Source organism: Diorhabda sublineata, chromosome X, assembly GCF_026230105.1.
Source record: "Diorhabda sublineata isolate icDioSubl1.1 chromosome X, icDioSubl1.1, whole genome shotgun sequence".
Lineage (NCBI taxonomy): Eukaryota > Metazoa > Arthropoda > Insecta > Coleoptera > Chrysomelidae > Diorhabda > Diorhabda sublineata.
This window is the reverse complement of record NC_079485.1, coordinates 14,531,941-14,549,773: the sequence shown is the minus strand read 5'-3', so window position 1 is coordinate 14,549,773 and position 17,833 is coordinate 14,531,941. Positions and strand designations below refer to the sequence as shown.

Sequence of the window (17,833 nt, the reverse complement as noted above, 5' to 3'; positions counted from 1 at the left end):
GCATATATAGCTGTCAACAAATAAAAAATTAGAAATGAGCTAATCGCAATGTTAATTTAAAAAATTTATTCATTTAAATTACAATACAAAATAGCAATTATATATAAGAGAGTGATAAACAGTAAACTTGATAATAAAATCATTATCATAAGACATTATAGAATTTTCATATTGTAAAAAAGAAGATAAATATAGGTTATGTTTTAAATTGTTTATATACATACTTCATATAAAAAATAAATTTTCTACTACATAAGAAAACTAACAATTCAAAAGATCAATATTTAAATTATGTCTGCTAACTTGCTTCAGGTACTTGGAAGTAAAAAAGAACAGTTTTTAATTTATAATACTTTATCTAGTCTAGTCAAAGCATTAGAAGGTTATTACACTACGATAGATTTAAGAAATGAAAGTAGTGTTTCAGGACTTGTTACCAAAGTAGACGGTTTTATGAACGTTGAAATGGAAGATGTAGTATATATCGATTCCACAGGTACATTTTTTAAAAACAATTTTGAACATTCTTATAATATATAGTTTTAGGTATATCACATTTTTTTAATCAATTTTTTGTTCGTCACCGTAACATTAGGTATGTCCATATTCCAGAAGAATTATCACCAAACCAAATAATGCAAGAACAAATAAGTGGTATGAAAAAACCTAGAATTATTAATAAAAAACGAACATTTAAGCAACTTAGAGCTCAAAGGTACCAAAAAGAAACTCTACGGTCTCTAAATAAATAATTCATTTATTTTGTAACACTGAATGATGAAATTTGTGAATATATTGTATTTTTGAGAATAAATAATTATTTTATAGTTTGTTTTATGTTTACTACTTTCCTGTACCTGGTTCTTTGAGTTTTCAATAAGTCGCTGATTCCTATTGGACTGGAAAAAAATGTGATTCGTATCATTTGAAAAACACAATTATTTATATTCAAGAAGCAATATCTAGTTTCGATCATCATTTCATGGAAATCGTTAGTAAAATGGTTGATCTATTTCTCCTATTGTTTATATTGATAATTCATATATTCATTTTCTGTTTCCATGATCTCCATTCCACTTTTTACCTTTTTTCTTTTACTCTCTTTACTATGTTATCATTCTTATTTCATGTATAAACCAGCTATTTTTCATTATCCAGTTTCCTATATTTTCTTCCTATCTAGGATCTCCTTTTTTTTTTCCAAGTTTCGTTCTTAAATTTTACAATTTTTGCTTTAGTAAGCAAATTTTTCACAAGAATTTTTATCTTCACAGTTGTAGTATAATATAAATATAATTTCAAAAATTGCTTGATTACTTTTCTATTTATTTTCCTCCTTTTGCAAAATTAGTTTTTAAAATTTTAATAGTTTACTTTAAATTCAAAACACTAAAAAATTGAAGAATTATATATTTCAAAGTTTTTTATTATACATAATACTTAATATCAAATCATTATATAACTATTAATGTCAGTTTCCTCCTCTAAGACGAAGTACCAAGTGAAGGGTTGATTCCTTCTGGATGTTGTAGTCTGATAAAGTACGACCGTCTTCTAGTTGTTTGCCGGCAAATATCAATCTCTGTTGGTCTGGTGGAATGCCTTCTTTGTCTTGGATTTTAGCCTTCACGTTTTCAATGGTATCCGAAGGTTCCACTTCCAAAGTAATCGTCTTTCCGGTCAAGGTTTTGACGAAGATCTGCATACCTCCTCTGAGACGAAGTACCAAGTGAAGTGTTGATTCTTTCTGGATGTTGTAGTCTGATAAAGTACGACCATCTTCTAGTTGTTTGCCGGCGAATATCAATCTCTGTTGGTCTGGTGGAATGCCTTCTTTGTCTTGGATTTTAGCCTTCACGTTTTCAATGGTATCCGAAGGTTCCACTTCCAAAGTAATCGTCTTTCCGGTCAAGGTTTTGACGAAGATCTGCATCCCTCCTCTGAGACGAAGTACCAAGTGAAGTGTTGATTCTTTCTGGATGTTGTAGTCTGATAAAGTACGACCGTCTTCTAGTTGTTTGCCGGCGAATATCAATCTCTGTTGGTCTGGTGGAATGCCTTCTTTGTCTTGTATTTTAGCCTTCACGTTTTCAATGGTATCCGAAGGTTCCACTTCCAAAGTAATCGTCTTTCCAGTCAAGGTTTTAACGAAGATCTGCATTCTGTAACAAAAATAACTATGTATGCCAGAATAAAAACCATTACTTTCTCATGAGTATAAATCATAAATAAATACGTAAAAACACATTCAATTAATATTAACGAACATGAATAAAAATCTGTGGTGATAAAAGAATATAAATATGAAACATTATTTCTATAGTTTATAGTCAATAGACTAACGTCAAATTGTCTGTGGAAAATATGGTATTGATCCATTTAATAGTTTTAATCAAAAAAGCGGTTATAAATCTGGTGTAGTTAATTAATTACAAAAAATATGAAATTTGAATTTACTTACATTATTTTTCACAAGTATCACAACACGAAACGATTTTCTAAAATTTACGTATCACTTATAAGCAACTATAAAATGGCCGACGAAGTTAACAGCTTTTATACTTTGGATGACGTAGATTTTGACGTCCACAAATTCCTACCAATTGTATTCTAGAATTTATATATTTTCCAGAAAGTTCCTAATAAGCTTCATATTTAGAACAATTATATTGTTCATTGTGTAAATTTTTAAATATTTAGGATGCAATTATATGGTAATAGATTTTATTTGCGTTTTTTAAAATTATCAGTGATTCATTCAAGACATTTTTATTTTGGGTAAAATTAGACATAATATTTATTAATATCAGTTTTTATCAATTTGAATACCTATACTACTTTCATTGACAAAAAATAATGTGAAGAAGGAAATCCGACAAAATACACAAATATTAAGGTATCTTAATATATTTATTAAATAATTTATAAGCTGCTCATACTAATTATAGATAGAAAATATAAAAGACAAATTTAATATTCTAATTAACATAAATAAACTAGACAACTCAAGAATTATGAGGAAATGAAGATTTGATAAGTAACCTTTTATTAGGTTCTTTGTCTAGTTCCAGTTCCATTCTAACGACATCCCACTTATTAGAATCGTGCTTTTCAGCCCAAAAATATAAATAACCGCTTTGTTTGCTACCTTTCACTGGCACTTTGTATTGAGCTGTATAATCCTGAACAAAATTCGTTTTTACATCTCCCACGTTAATCATTCTATCTTTAATAGGTTCACCTAATAAATAAACAGCTCCTCTGTGTGTTCTAAGTGTCTTTAAAGCATCTTTGTAAAAGTCAGTATGTTTAACATTATAATTTATTTGATTTTTGTACAAAAGTCCCATTGTAACTGTTGCGACACCTCCAACGGCTCCGATTTTAACTAATGTCATATTACTCAAAGTCATGATTGAAAATTTAATAACATTACAAATATACAAGTACACAATATATATTAAGTAAATACAATTTCAAAACAATAGTGAGTTTACATCACACTGTGTCAACAATGTCATTCATATAAGTGTAAATCACTAGGCATATTTTAGCGGATGTCTGGATTGAAATATTGAATATTTTGAAATACACTTTTTTCTTTCAAGATTAAAAAAGATGAAAAAACTCGTCAGCTGATTACATTTACCCTCTAATACTAGGGTAGGAATGATGTGATTATGGAGTGTAGAGAAGGAGGAACATCTCTTATGGACGGTACGTTTAAAATATGATCTGAATTCTGTAGGGATAATACGTGGCGCTGATTGTACTATGGGATTGAGATCTGAAGTTAGACACTTACTATATCTGAAACTAGCTTCAGATTCTATAAACTAACGAAAACAGAATATTATGTAGGTGGTGAAAAGAATTAAACGTTTAAAAATATTAAAAAAATAGTAAAAAAAGAATACAAAAAATCATGGTGAAAACTTGTTGTATTTCTGGATGTATAAGTGGTTCTTTAAAAGATCGTGGAATTCGTTCATCTCAAAATATAAAACAAGCAAGTCTCTTTGGAATACCAAAGGTAAGTCATGGAAAATCAATAATTATTTATTCATGTTCCCAAAATATTTGTTGATTAACATTGATTTCTCATTAAATTTGAAAAATAATAAGTAACACAGTGACGTTAATTCAAAATCATTAAATTTATTTTATAGGACGCTACGCTGCTAGCACAATGGTCTTCTATTTTGAACATGACTTTAACGAAACATCATTGTATCTGCGATTATCATTTTAAAGAAGAAGATATTGTGAAATCGCGGAAGATTGATTATTCAGGTGGAATAATCAAAGAATATGAATTGAAACAATGGACCCTATTGCCAAATGCTGTACCAGTTAACCTACAGCCAAGACAATATGATATTGAAGTAAAGTTTTATAGAAAATTTCATTGACTTTCAAAGATATTACAAAATTTGTACTAACTTTAAATGTAGCTTTCAGAAAATCAAGAAAACCTGCACTATCAAACGGTTAAAATAATAAATGACGATAAATTTTCAAAGGTATAAGGTTTAAAGTAAAAACAGCAGTAATTTAATTTTAATTAATTTTAATAAATATTTCGTAGAAGCCAACTATCAATGTGCAAAAGCAACAGTTGGACAATTGTATTAACATTAGAAAAAAGCCAGCGTCAACATCAATCGAAAAGATCTCACCTTCGCTGATAAAAATCCGAAAAAACTGCAAGTTCTGACGATAAATATCCACAATTTATTTCACATAAAACATCATTAAATAGTATACCTGATCAACCAGTAGACAAGATGCAAATTGCTGTGAACAATGTAGAGACAAGATTTGATGCAGAACAAGTTTTTTTAAATGAAATCGATTCAAACAATGTTAGTTAAAGCTTGAAATATCAGTAGGTTCATAATTTAAGTATATACCAAAATTTTCTACAGATCCTAAATTTTTTCCAGACTCCTAAGAATATTAAGGAATTGTTGGACTCTTTTTTTGAGTGTGATGCCTGAGTATTGGTATTATATACTTCATGATAACCAATTAGTACTTGTTTATACTGATCCCTTTAGGGAAACCGAAAAACTTCGTGTTTTTATACAAGATGATTTTTCAGTAATGGTAACTATATGTTCTTTATAACTCCAGCTTTACGGTCGTAATTATTTTTAATCATCAATTTGAATTTGAAGTAATAGTAATTGTTTTATAATGGTATTTTCTTAGGTTTCATTCAAGAAGAAAAGACAACTCAGCTTAAACTTGAAAGTTACTACTTCTGCAGATCTTTCTAAGCTTCTTGCAGAAGTGAAGCGAACACCCGTTTGTGAAGGAACAGGAATTGAAGAAACGAGGTAAAGTATAGACTTGAAATTTTTAGCTGCTCAACCAATAAATATCAACACTCCAATTTTTCATTGTAAATAGTAAAAACAAATAATATTAATGCAATATTTTTGTAGCGTCTCTGGAAATTGTCCCGGTCTCATTCTGAACAATTATAAACGGCTACCACGGAATCCGAGATGTTTTGCATGCCGCACTCTTCGTGATCGACTCTTCACTAAAGCAGCTAGACAGCGTAGCTCTGCAAATAAAAAATACAAATCTCAAATACCACTGAAACGACTTAAAAACAAATGTAATCGCTTACAGAAAAAGGTGAACTATCATAGAATGTCTTATTAATTTCAGAACAATGCGAATTTATTCCAAAAACTTTATCTTTAAAACTTCAAGCAAAAAAATGTTTTTTTAAAATTGTACATAATATTATTTCTCTACGCTAAAGCTATATATAGCACATATATGTAGGTGTATCAATTGTTCATATGAATTAAATTGCATAATTAAATATGCAATACTATTTCATTATTGTTACATGATTCTACTTTTTTTTCATATTAGAATATATGTATTATCTAAACCAAATAAATAGCTAAATAATAAAGTTAATTTAACGAGATTCTGTTTTGTTAATCGTTTCATTATTTTAATACTACTAATTTCATTATCACGGTGCATTATTTAAAGCATTACTATACAGTTATTTTCAAATCAGCGCGTAAAATTCAAGAGATGTTCCTCCTTCTCACACTCCATAGATGTGATTATTTAGTTATGACTCGATTACTTCGTTCAGATTCCGAACGACGGTGGATCTAAAACAAATTATGAAAGTTTCAGAAAAACCTTCGCATCTCATTTTTATCTATTTCAAAACGTTAATTTTATATCGGTGTTTTCGATTTTTCCGATAAAATTTGCGTCTTCTGGTATTTCATTATACTATATAATAACAAATGTGCGAAAGTCAATATTAGAAATTATCAAAGGGAAGTTCGAATTAAAAAGAAATTAATTCTATGTACGAGGAAGTTACAAATATAAAAAAGCTCAAGTAAAAAAAACTTACGGCAAGTTTTCTTATTTTTTGGACTTTTGAATACATATATGATTTTGTGTATTAAAATTTTGTTTTCTATTGTTAGCTTCGATTTATTTATTAACCAATACATATTTTTGATTTTTGTTTTGTTTTTGACTTGTAGTGTGCGTTGTTTATAAGTCGTTGATCCAGATGGACCAACCTAGGGAACCTAGATATTTCATATAAATTGAAACAGCGGATTTTTTGTTCCCGTACCCTTTTATGATTTTTCATAAGTAAATACACTAAGTTAAGTCCTTGTTTTTCAATTATTTGTATTGTACTTACGAAGGTCATTTTGAAATAAAGAAAATAATTCAAAAATAGAATTTTATTTTTCACATTTATATGATATGCATACAACATACTGATAAATATGAAACTTGTAGCACCTGCTGAGCAATTTGGAAAACGAGTGTTATTTCAAAATTTTTAAAAATAAATAAATATACACAATAATTAATTTTAAACAATAACATTTGTAGTATTACCATAAAAATGACAACAATGTAAATACTATGTACAAGGTGTCAAACATAAGGTTACCCATATACTTTCTTCAAAACCTGTAAGAGTTATCAAAAAACTTTAATTACAAAAGTTTTGTTTATTTAAAGGAATTTTTGAATTATACAGGGTGTCCCAATACTTCTGTATCGGAATTTTATATGGAACACCCTAAATTTTACTGCATTTTTTTGATTTGGTGGTAAAAAGGTAATTATCATGAAATCAACCTATTTGATTTCTGTACGGTTTGGGAAATATTTTTATTCAAAAATCATTATATTTGGAAAATTCCGCAAAATAAAAATGAGGCTAATTGTCAAAATTTGCAAAATGAATTTTCAAACACAAAACTGAAGTTAGGTTAGACACCTTGTACATATAATCTAAATTACAATCCAAAATATAATGAAAAACGTGTAAAATGGGAAAAATATCATTTATAAGCTTCTGAAATTTGTTTGGGACTAGGGATCTCCATTAAATGAAGTTCCAGCCTCATGTTTTGATATCCCAATAATAATTTACTGTTCTCAAAGACAAAATCTAATAGGCCAGGTACCAGCCAATTTCCCATGTAATTTTGATAATCGAGGTCGATTTTCTTGAAAATTGGTATGAAGGTAGTATTTATAACATTAATAAAATCTACCCTGTGCGGAAGGGTGCTTTTGCTTCTCAAAAATACTGACATAATATTCTCAATTCAATATAAATACATTTTTGCATAATTTTTAATTATAAAAAAATCGTTGAAATTATTTTTCAACTTTTCATATGATTAGGGGATGATTTGGAGGGGTTGCATGAACCTGATTGATCATAAACGTGTTTGAGAATGCCAACAGATTTACGAATAATACATTTAAACTTCATTTTACCCGAAACATGCATAAAATCGTGAGATTTTAAATTTTTTTGCAATAATGGGTAGTTTACACCTCTCCAAAATATAAAAAAAGCCCGGTTCGGCACAGGGAAGATCTCGTAGAAGTAGAGCTTGAAATCAAATTTTCATGAAAATCGGGATTATAATAAGTGTCTTTGAGAAAAAAAAGTTTTCAATATTACTACCCTCAGAGGATGGCGTTTGAAGGGGTTGTATGAGTCCAATTAATCAAAAACTTTTTTGAAAATATCAACAGATCTACGAATAATTCATTTAAACTGTATTTTACTCAAATACATGGTAAAATAGAACATTTTAAATTTTTTTACAATAAGGGATAGTTTTCACGTTTTAAAAATAAAAAGCACCCTTCCTTCGGGACAGGGTAGATTTCGTAAGTAAGTAGAGCTTAAATCCAAATTTTCATAAAAATCGAAGTAGATTAACAAAATTCCACAGTTTTAACGTTTTTTACCGCTGGTTCTTGCTCTATAAACTCTACAATTGTTTTTATTGAAAACTAAAATATATTTGATACAATTTGCTACAAACTATTAAAAAGACAACTGAATTTGATTCAGTTTTTTTTTTGTAAATATATCGTAAGGCAAGTTCAACGTTTACTAAAGGAACCGTCAGTTTATAGATGTACTAAGAGTATCTATGTACTCTTAGTGTTATAAATAGGGCTTCCATTACGTAATTACGAACTCATTTTAAATTCCGTAACTGGAGATGTCAATTCTGTACTTATGTAATTGTTGGTTAAGTTAGGTTAGGTATTGAATCAATCAGAATAGTCAACCAATAAAAAAGCATTATAAGTACCAGTTATACCTAATGTGGCAACACTATACAAACAGGGGATTCCCCGCAGTTTATTTTATCGTTAGTTATATCTTGCAAAAAAAGTTCTATTATAATTGAAGTTTAAACCTAAAACGTCAGATTAAACTACAGATATCGATTATATATGGCGTTTACCGACAAACTACGGTTTAAACGTTAACGACGGTCTGGGGGTAGTTTAAACTTCAGTTTAACATTAAACGGAGGAACCGTTCGCTTTAAGTTGTCGATTTTTCTTCCAAAATTCCTCCTTCAATCTTATTGCTTCAAATTCAAGAAATATCTTCAATTTTATGTCAAAAGTTTTCTACTTTGTGTCTCCCAACTTCAATTTTTGTGATATATTCGCTTTGAATCCTTGAAATATTTTAATTTTCCTTCTAAAATTCATCCTTCAAATTCATGAAATATCAATTTTATATCAAAATGTGCCTCTCAACTTCAATGTTCTTCAAGATACTGATTGTTTGTTCGTATTTTCATTTTTCTTGTGATCTCTTCTTTTCTTTCAAAATTTGTCTACTTTGTGTCTTTCAACCTCAATGTTTTTTAGAATAATGATTGTTTGTTAGTATTTTTTTTGTCATTTGGCGGTGGTCGTTTTTTTGACTGCAGTATTGAAACCGAGAGAGCCTTTACATCCGCCCAATATTTTTGAACTGAACTAAGAAGTTCCCTGGGTGACAAAACAAAATGGTTTAACTTAACTGATGTACGATGATAAGTTCTTAAATAAATATTTTTTTGGTCAAATATTGTGTTCATCTTGATAATTCCTTGAATTTGAGATAGTAAAAGATAATTGTAAAAATTGTAGATACTCTATCTACAGAATTTACAAAAATTCATAGTCGATATAAAGAAAAATAGGAAAAATTACGTAATTACATATTTGGAGGAAAAAGCTGCGTAATTAGTTACATAATTGGCATTTCCGTAATTTTGGAAGCCCTAATGAAAAATAAGTAATAAAAATATATGTGTATCTGTATAAATATAACTTCAAAATAGCAAAAATATATATAAATGGCAACTTTAAATTAAATTCCAAAAATTTAACAACTATCAGCCTTATCTCAGACGAATAATGTGATAATATTTTTTAAAAGTGACATATTTTTGTTGACAGATCATTTTTATTATTAACAATGCCAACGAAAGCACACACACAAAAAAGATGTTTTGAAATAGGGCTGAATATAAAAAATCATCAGCAAGATATAAACCTCGATCTATATTGTCCTTTCGGACATATCATATATCATCTTTTTATATCTGCCTTTGTCAACAATTACGATAAACCGAACAATTTCATAGAATTAAAAGATGTCGCTAACGCTACCTCTTCCGGTTTCTTTTTCATAAAAGCTGCTATCATTTCGACAATGGCGGGTAATGAGCAAGGTTCGTTCCGTTGAAATGTACAATAACGGTGCAGAAACATCATCGATCTAATAAATAAATAAATAAAATTAGATATACAGAAAAAACTATTATTGAAAAATCAAACATTTAGAAGGTAGTTTAAACATTTCAGTAAAGCCACCATATTGCGTGACGTCATAGGTATAAAATAAACACTGTACATATGATACAAAGTATCCCCAAACGATCATAATGAAACTCTATACCAGAGGTGGGGAACCTTTTTACCATTAGAGGCCACATTTAAATTATGTAGCAATAAGAGAGGCCACATAAGCTGATTGACCTAAGAAAGTGACTTTTGTGAAATTATTATAGTTTTTCTATAGATTTAAAAATTTATTGCATTATATAGAAAAAATAAAATTTAATGCGAAAAATCAATAAATAAATTGAATATTTAGTAATTTTTGTAAGGTTAGAGTCTTGTAGACACATTAGAAAAAAAGGGAAAAAATGAAGATATGCGGTATCCGATGCGAACAAATATTTTTGACAGCCAAATTGTAACATGCCATTCGGCTTGCGTGCGTGCGTTTTCTTCAAACATTTTGAATAATCCTTTGTTCACGTATTCACTTCGGATTTATTTATTCTAACATTCGAGTTTATGAAGGAATTAATTTGTTATCGACCTACCACTCCATTCGAGAATTCAATAAAACCTCGGAATGTATGCTAAATCGTCCTCTATCTACCTACACTTTAAATCAAAGTCAATTTTAGCGAATTTGTGGTGATTTTATTCTTTATATTCGCTGGTGAGTTTTTTTCCTTTTTTTATTGTGCTTATGGATTTCTTTTAGTTTTAAGCAAATTTTGTACGAGTTTTCATATAAATTGTTATTTTCTATTTATTTGGTGAACAGAACGATTAGAATAGAACAGAACAGAATAGAGCATAGGTTCCTTTTCATTCAAATCTATTCGACCTACTCGATCCTTCTTAGTAATTTCCATCTGTGTTGTCATTTCCTTCCTTATTTAATTTTTTTTCACAGTACTACAGCTGCCAGGTTGGAGTTTTAACTACACCCAAAGGACTCAACCGGTACACCACAAACAAACAATGTTTACATGAGTACATGTGTTTCAATTGCAACTCCAAAAACAACTGTTGTAACTACTATTAAAAGAGACTTTTGAAGTTTACCGTCAATAATTGCATTCTAAAGCTCGAAACAGTTTCGTCGCAAAAGAAGTTTGTAGTTTTGAGGTTAGGACAAAATGAATAACTGCTCCCAGTGCAACAAAACTTATGGACAGGATGAAATTTTTAAGTGTGATGGTTGTGCCACAAAGTTTTGTGGCCCCTGCTCGAAATTATCTACTACTGAGACTCGCTGCATGGCCCTAAAAGGAACCAGGCATCTTACGTTCTACTGTCCAGCTTGTAAAGCAAATATCGGCCAGATCCCGGATCTTAAACAATTGATTGTTGTGTTGCAAGACGAGATGAAAAGCCTCAGGCAAATGCTTCAAACATCTCAAAGCCAACATGTGCAACCAGTATCAAACTTTGATCGAGAAGAGCTCATCAATGAAATGATAGAGCGTGCCAAAAACATTGTTATATTTAACTTACCAGAATCAAAAGCTAGAGATGTTAAAGCTAAGCAAGAGGAAGACATTAATAGTGTCAAGGAAATATTGCAAGAGACCGTTGGAGGTAACATCACAATAAACACAAAGTGCTTCCGATTGGGGAAGACTTCTGAAGCCAATAAGGTAAGGCCTCTAAAAGTTGTGCTGGAAACAAAAGAACAAGCGATTTCAATCCTTAAGAATAAGAACAAGGTCAAAAACAATAGACTACGTATATACTCCGACCAGACCCCAGCCCAAAGGCAGTATCTTAGGGACTTGCGTGAAAATCTGAACAAGCGAATCCAGGAGGGTGAAACGAACCTTATTATTAAATATGTGAGAGGCATGCCCAAAATAGTCCCAAAAAACTTGTAGAAAACACAAAAAAACTTATGGATATATCAATATTATACACCAATACTAATGCACTTATGACTAAATTTGATCAGTTAGTAGTAGAAATAGAGAGAAAAAAACCAGCAGTAGTTGTTCTCACAGAAACATGGCTAAATCAATCAATACCAGGCACCAGACCACCAAACTCTTTGCTAGAAAATGATAGGCAATTTTATAAAAGTATTAAGGCAGCATCATTTACTGAGAACATCCTTGTCATGGGGGATTTCAATTTACCAAACCTAAGCTGGCCAATACTAGGTGAGCCCAGAAATGAAACGTACAGTCTCTTTGTTTCTATGTATACTGAAAGTAATTTGTTCCAGCATGTTGACAGGCCCACTAGATACAGAGGAATGCAAGAACCCTCTTTACTGGATTTAGTTCTCAGTAACGACGAAAATTTAGTAACCAAAATTGAATATTGTCCACCAATAGGTAAAAGTGATCATTCGGTGTTACTCGTCAACCTACAAGTGCAGTGTCAAAAAAGAATTTTGCCTCAACAGCGACAAAGAAATTTCTGGAAAGCAGACTTTAACTCTATCAATCAATTTATTAGCAATTACAATCCTGAAAATATTCTAGTAGCAGAGTCGGTCGAAGATAAGTGGAATCAATTGAAAACAATAATTGACATGGCAGTAGATAAGCATATACCCTTTAGGGCACCAAGAAGTAAAAAGTCACTTAACAAACCTTGGATAACTAGAGAGATAATTAAAGTCATAGAAGAAAAGCGTAAGTTATGGGACGAACATGCCAGAATCAGATCAGAAGAAAGTTTTGCTTGCTACAGACTTAATAATAACCAACTAACAGCCAAAATAAGACAATCTCGGCGACAGTATGAAATAAACATTGCTACTGGAAGCCCAAAGACATTCTACAGTCACATCAGGAAACAAATCTGTTCAAAATCATCTGTTCCTTGTGTTATCAACTCTGATAAGAATCATACAGTACAAGACGCGACAGCTGTGGCAAATGTATTCAGAGACCAGTTTTGTAAGCAGTATGTTACTGAAGCGCTAGATGAACTTCCAGCCTTTGATGAACTGCCAAGAGTAGAGAGATCCTTTGACAGTATCGAGTTTGCAGTCGAAAAATTGGAAAAAACCTTGAAGAATTTAAGAAGCGACTCAGCACCAGGTCCAGACTGCATCAGTCCATATTTCCTAAAAAATTGTTGGCAGAGCCTGTCCCATCCTTTAAGTTTATTAATGAAGACTTCGTTTGAGTCTGGACAACTACCAAGAGATTGGAAAATGGCCTCAGTAACCCCCATACACAAGAAAGGTGATAAAAAGATAGCCTCCAACTACAGAGCCATTAGCCTTACATCAGTCCCATGTAAGATTATGGAAAGGATAATAGTGGATGAGTTACTGAAGTTCATGGATGAAGAAAATATTCTGCCTGCCGAACAACATGGCTTTACCCCTGGAAGGTCAGTCACCACTAATCTGCTTCTTAATTTAGACGTTTGGACTAAGGAATGGGACAAAGGAAATCCAATTGATGCTGTATATCTCGATTTTGAGAAGGCCTTTGACAAGGTCCCAATTAAACGACTTCTGATAAAACTGGAGCATCTTGGAATTAGAGGAAAACTGTTATCCTGGATTGAGTCATTTTTGACTGACAAAAAATTCTACGTTAGAGTTGGGAAAAAAGTATCAGAATTTGGGAATGTTGTTAGCGGAGTACCACAGGGTTCAGTGCTCGGCCCAGTACTTTTTATCTTGTACACCACAGACCTGCTGTCATTAATTCAGTCAACAAAAAGCTCATATGCCGATGATACCAAGATATCTAACAATCCTCTTACAAGTGGTGAAACCATACAGAATGATTTAACGAACATTTTCAACTGGACCAAAAAGTGGCTATTAAACCTAAATATACAAAAATGTACTGTGCTTCACATTGGAAGAACCAATCCAAATATAGAATATCTAATAAATGGTAGCCCACTGAAGGTGGTGTCTGTTCAAGAAGATTTAGGTGTCACTATTACCGACAACTTAACTTAACTTAAAGTGGGAGTCACAAATCATCAAAATTGTCAAAAGGGCCAATTCATTAATTTATCTAATAAAAAAAGCATTTGTACACATCACAACAGAGCTCTTCGTCAAAATGTACAAATCTTACATACGCCCTATTTTGGAGTTTGGATTCCAGATCTGGTCACCTTACTTTCAAAAAGATATTGATCTTTTAGAGAAGACGCAAAGAAGGGCCACAAAAATCCTACCCACTGGTTTTTATGGATTGTCCTATGAGGAAAGGTTGATCAGACTAAATCTACCTAGACTAGAAGACAGACGTTTAAGAGGAGATCTTATAGAAACTTTTAAAATTGTGAAACAAATATACAAGTGTAGTGCTTTAAAAGATATTTATGCCTTTAATCAAAACACCAACCTGCGTGGCCATAGCTCAAAGTTATCAAAAGACAGATGTCATTCCAATCCTAGAAAACATTTCATCAGCAACCGAATAGTGGAACAGTGGAATATGCTACCTGAAGAAGTCATCAACTCAGAAACAATAAATCAATTCAAAAATAGACTTGACTCATATTTGCGCACTCGTTTGTGATATAAACTACTGGCTATAATAACAATACGTATAATATGTAAAACTTTAACAATAATAAACTAATTGTACTCATTAATCTTAAGGGGGCGCTAACAGCCTTAGGCTGCCTGCCCTGTATTAGATAATAATAATAATAACTGGGAACTCAGTTGAGGGCTTCAACCATCTTGAATTTCCATAGATAAGTCCCCGTCTTATCTTTAATCTGAGCTGTTTCTAATTTATAATTATTTTTTACTCTTTTGGCTCTTTTGGATAAATTACTTGATGCTGTAACTTGTTCTAGCAATTTGAATAATCGTTTACGGGGATAGTTTTAGCTTTTATTAATTTGATTTAATTCAAAGTTTTCAGCTTTTCCACCTTTCTGAGGCCGAATACCACTTCCTGAGAAAGAGTCTCCTGCTGGGGAATTATAAGTCTCTACTGTGGGAGTTGTCTGATGTCATATCAACTAGTTTCACATTTTTTTTTTGGATTTCTAGTAGATTAAAGGCAATATAACTTTTATTCCTATTATCCATTCTTAAAGGTAAATATCTGATTATTTGTTCCTCTTCCTTTCTTTAAACCTCCTTGGTTTTCTCCAACTATCCTTTCTTGGTACTCGTTGAGTCTATTTCTCTCTCTTAGCTAAAACTTTGTTCACCATATCCAAAAGTGATATCCCTCTATAATTTTCACACCTACTTGTATCTCCCTTACTGAATATTCCATTATACTAATAATTTTTGCCGAAATTTCATAGTATCCTACACTTTTATGATGTTTCGAACTACTTCTGTTTAAAATTTCTGTTGGTTCCTACATGAGAATCACATCTTCTATTTCCTTCCATATATCTTCGTCTTCATTCAGCATTACTTGAAGTATTGAGCTTATCTAATAACTTTTTTTTGTGAATCTGCTAAGTATTAAGGGTTTCCTTGTTGCCCCTGATATATAGTAATTGTTAACTGTGTCTTCTCGGGATTTCTTGGCTTCTTGGTAACGGCTAAGTACACTAAAATTTTTGAAGACAATAATTTGGTTCTCAAAACAAACCACCTAAGTGTGTAATTGTGGATGTTTGTGTGGGGGGCTAGTGAACAGTGTAATCAGTATTTTTGAGTCTACAAATAATACAATCACAGTAAAAAAAAGTATCTTAACCTCCTTCAAGCCTTTCATAGACCTCTGGTTCACTTTCGGTTCGTTGAATTAAGTTCAACAAAAAATCATTTCCTAGGAAATGTTTTTGTTTTGATAAGTTTCTTGACCATTCAAAATAATACAAACAGGTTATAAAAATAACTGGGAAAAACAAACATTTGTATTTCGAAGGTCACAATCATATATAGAGCAGATGCAAATGCTAAAAATAGCTATGAATAAATTTAATTACTGAGAATATGACGAATTCCTGTTACACTTTCAAAAACACTAATTCTATTTTAAGAACCCCCCTCTCGTTTATAGTATGAACTTTTTTAATACATAACTTGAAGTTGAGGATAATATTAATAAAAAATGTAACATTTTTTCACTCAAATAATCTTACTTGCCTTTCTGTTAAACTATCCTTAACTTGATCTGGCAATTTGGAGGCACGAGTATTGGGATACATAAATGGGGAGTCTGTTTCAACAACTAACCTATCTAGAGGTAAAGATCCTGATTCCAGAAGCTTCCGCACTCCAACGTCTGATTTATCTTTACATAAGTATCCTTTAATAGAAATTAATAATGAAAATAAATAAATTGAAGCAAATTTTAATTATACCTGTTAGTCCTATGTAAAACCCTTTATCAAGATATGCTAGAGCTTGGTCTTGAGTACCTGTAAAACAATGTATCACAACAGGGGGTAACTTAGCACTGTATTCGTCTAGAACCTTCAGTAGATCTTCGTGGGCATCTCGTTCGTGTACAAATATTGGTTTGTTCGTTTCAATGGCTAATTCGACCTAAAAAATGTTGTAAATAGAGTGGGATGATGGAAAACAGACGATTTTGCATTTTGTTTAATAGTATTATCAAAGTCAAATAAAAATAAGATTCTGTTTCTGTAATTTTAGGAACTTTTATATATCACTAATTTTAAAATAACAATTTAAATGTAAACTTTATAGATAATTCAACTAAGTATATGACTATTTGCATAATGATGAAATTAATTACTATGACACATCAGCAAATACAAACAAAATTATATAATGAATAAGAGTGAAATGCTTAAAACTAAAACATGCAAATAATTGATTTATAAACTTACTATTATCTACCAAGTATAATTTATATTACTTACATGCTTTCTGAACACTAGTTTTTGATCTTCTGGATCCGAAAAATTTCTGTTGTAGTCTAATCCACATTCTCCAATTGCTACACACTCTGTATTGTTTGCTATATGCCTTAACTCATCCCATGATTCGTCTGTATAAGATTTTGCATCATGAGGGTGTATACCTTTAAAATTGGACAATAAAGTGATATTGTTACAAATACAATTAGATTTAATTACCTGCTGTAGAGTATAAGGTATCTGGATATATTCGGGTTAACCTAAGAGCCTCTTTGCTTGCTTTTACGGAAGTTCCAGTTACCATAATTTTTCTAACACCTAAATATTGAAATAACTATATGAACAAATAATTCTTTTTCGAAATTTTCGTTGATTATAAATTTTTCTATTAAACATTAATTATTTTATGATTATCTAGTGTAGGAATTATACTTACCTGAATCTTTAGCTCTTTGTATAACTGAATCTAAATCCCTACTATACTTTTTATTTGTGAGATTAGCACCAATATCAATAAGAATGTAATTTTCGTAGTATTTTTCCATATCTAATAAATCCTGGTTCTCTACTTGAGCTGCCATGTTACGTAAATACGTTTGAGAATAAACAGTAAAAATTTTTAATTGGCAATTATAATAAATATAATCTAATTATAAAAAACTGACTACAAACATTAAAATATTGGATCCAGGTCTAGCGTTCGTGTCAAAAATTTACTTGTTGATGTCTACTGTCAAATAACTCAAAATATTCTTCTGTCCCTCCCTTTCAATAAATGTATACTCTTCAGTTCAGCTAACTAGTTACAATTTATATATCTATTTTAATAAAAATGTCGATTTGAACGAAATTTAATGCATTTTTTTAAATG

The 17,833-nt window shown here is 30.9% G+C and overlaps 6 protein-coding genes across 9 annotated transcripts; 3 read left to right on the top strand and 3 right to left on the bottom strand.

Annotated features, from left to right (window-relative positions):
• Nucleotides 1-222: 222 nt before the first annotated feature.
• Nucleotides 223-789, top strand: LOC130451149 (U7 snRNA-associated Sm-like protein LSm10). 3 transcript variants are annotated; one of them, XM_056789973.1, is made up of 2 exons: nt 223-496; nt 547-789. In XM_056789973.1, exons 1-2 carry the CDS (start codon nt 292-294, stop codon nt 750-752), a joined length of 411 nt encoding a protein of 136 aa, XP_056645951.1. In that variant the 5' UTR covers nt 223-291; the 3' UTR covers nt 753-789. The 3 variants fall into 3 exon arrangements, with proteins under 3 accessions (XP_056645951.1, XP_056645953.1, XP_056645954.1); XM_056789975.1 differs by having other exon boundaries at nt 229-496; nt 613-783; XM_056789976.1 differs by having other exon boundaries at nt 229-496; nt 596-776.
• Nucleotides 790-1,395: 606 nt separating this feature from the next.
• Nucleotides 1,396-2,591, bottom strand: LOC130451145 (polyubiquitin-B). The gene is made up of 2 exons (XM_056789970.1): nt 2,462-2,591; nt 1,396-2,162 (listed from the first exon to the last, which is right to left on the bottom strand). The coding sequence occupies exon 2, from the start codon at nt 2,159-2,161 to the stop codon at nt 1,472-1,474; it is 690 nt and encodes a 229-aa protein (XP_056645948.1). The 5' UTR covers nt 2,162; nt 2,462-2,591; the 3' UTR covers nt 1,396-1,471.
• Nucleotides 2,592-2,766: 175 nt separating this feature from the next.
• On the bottom strand, nt 2,767-3,413 carry LOC130451150 (uncharacterized). Its single transcript, XM_056789977.1, has one exon. The coding sequence runs from the start codon at nt 3,411-3,413 to the stop codon at nt 3,006-3,008; it is 408 nt and encodes a 135-aa protein (XP_056645955.1). The 3' UTR covers nt 2,767-3,005.
• LOC130451148 (uncharacterized) lies at nt 2,771-4,865 on the top strand. The gene is made up of 5 exons (XM_056789972.1): nt 2,771-2,896; nt 3,609-4,033; nt 4,170-4,385; nt 4,455-4,523; nt 4,589-4,865. Exons 2-5 carry the CDS (start codon nt 3,926-3,928, stop codon nt 4,715-4,717), a joined length of 522 nt encoding a protein of 173 aa, XP_056645950.1. The 5' UTR covers nt 2,771-2,896; nt 3,609-3,925; the 3' UTR covers nt 4,718-4,865.
• On the bottom strand, nt 4,559-17,701 carry LOC130451144 (3'-5' ssDNA/RNA exonuclease TatD). Of its 2 annotated transcripts, XM_056789969.1 has the most exons (7): nt 17,399-17,701; nt 17,182-17,280; nt 16,966-17,126; nt 16,441-16,624; nt 16,223-16,385; nt 10,006-10,114; nt 4,559-5,575 (listed from the first exon to the last, which is right to left on the bottom strand). In XM_056789969.1, exons 1-7 carry the CDS (start codon nt 17,541-17,543, stop codon nt 5,561-5,563), a joined length of 876 nt encoding a protein of 291 aa, XP_056645947.1. In that variant the 5' UTR covers nt 17,544-17,701; the 3' UTR covers nt 4,559-5,560. The 2 variants fall into 2 exon arrangements, with proteins under 2 accessions (XP_056645947.1, XP_056645946.1); XM_056789968.1 differs by lacking the exon at nt 4,559-5,575 and having other exon boundaries at nt 6,735-10,114.
• LOC130451147 (uncharacterized) lies at nt 4,744-6,742 on the top strand. The gene is made up of 5 exons (XM_056789971.1): nt 4,744-4,865; nt 4,947-5,109; nt 5,215-5,342; nt 5,451-5,649; nt 6,540-6,742. Exons 1-5 carry the CDS (start codon nt 4,846-4,848, stop codon nt 6,561-6,563), a joined length of 534 nt encoding a protein of 177 aa, XP_056645949.1. The 5' UTR covers nt 4,744-4,845; the 3' UTR covers nt 6,564-6,742.
• Nucleotides 17,702-17,833: the final 132 nt, after the last annotated feature.

Bases quoted from the DNA above. Each gene is read 5' to 3' on its own strand.
- LOC130451149 (XM_056789973.1), top strand. From the start codon at position 292: ATGTCTGCTAACTTGCTTCAGGTACTTGGAAGTAAAAAAGAACAGTTT. The intron at 497-546 runs GTACATTTTTTA...ATATAGTTTTAG, and splicing joins AGTATATATCGATTCCACAG to GTATATCACATTTTTTTAAT.
- LOC130451145 (XM_056789970.1), bottom strand. From the start codon at position 2,161: ATGCAGATCTTCGTTAAAACCTTGACTGGAAAGACGATTACTTTGGAA.
- LOC130451150 (XM_056789977.1), bottom strand. From the start codon at position 3,413: ATGACTTTGAGTAATATGACATTAGTTAAAATCGGAGCCGTTGGAGGT.
- LOC130451148 (XM_056789972.1), top strand. From the start codon at position 3,926: ATGGTGAAAACTTGTTGTATTTCTGGATGTATAAGTGGTTCTTTAAAA. The intron at 4,034-4,169 runs GTAAGTCATGGA...TTTATTTTATAG, and splicing joins GTCTCTTTGGAATACCAAAG to GACGCTACGCTGCTAGCACA. The intron at 4,524-4,588 runs GTATAAGGTTTA...AATATTTCGTAG, and splicing joins ATGACGATAAATTTTCAAAG to AAGCCAACTATCAATGTGCA.
- LOC130451147 (XM_056789971.1), top strand. From the start codon at position 4,846: ATGAAATCGATTCAAACAAT. The intron at 5,110-5,214 runs GTAACTATATGT...GTATTTTCTTAG, and splicing joins AAGATGATTTTTCAGTAATG to GTTTCATTCAAGAAGAAAAG. The intron at 5,650-6,539 runs GTGAACTATCAT...TTTGACTTGTAG, and splicing joins GTAATCGCTTACAGAAAAAG to TGTGCGTTGTTTATAAGTCG.
- LOC130451144 (XM_056789968.1), bottom strand. From the start codon at position 17,543: ATGGCAGCTCAAGTAGAGAACCAGGATTTATTAGATATGGAAAAATAC. The intron at 16,625-16,965 runs GTAAGTAATATA...AACATTTTTTAG, and splicing joins AACTAGTGTTCAGAAAGCAT to GTCGAATTAGCCATTGAAAC. The intron at 10,115-16,222 runs GCAAGTAAGATT...TTTATTTATTAG, and splicing joins AAGGATAGTTTAACAGAAAG to ATCGATGATGTTTCTGCACC.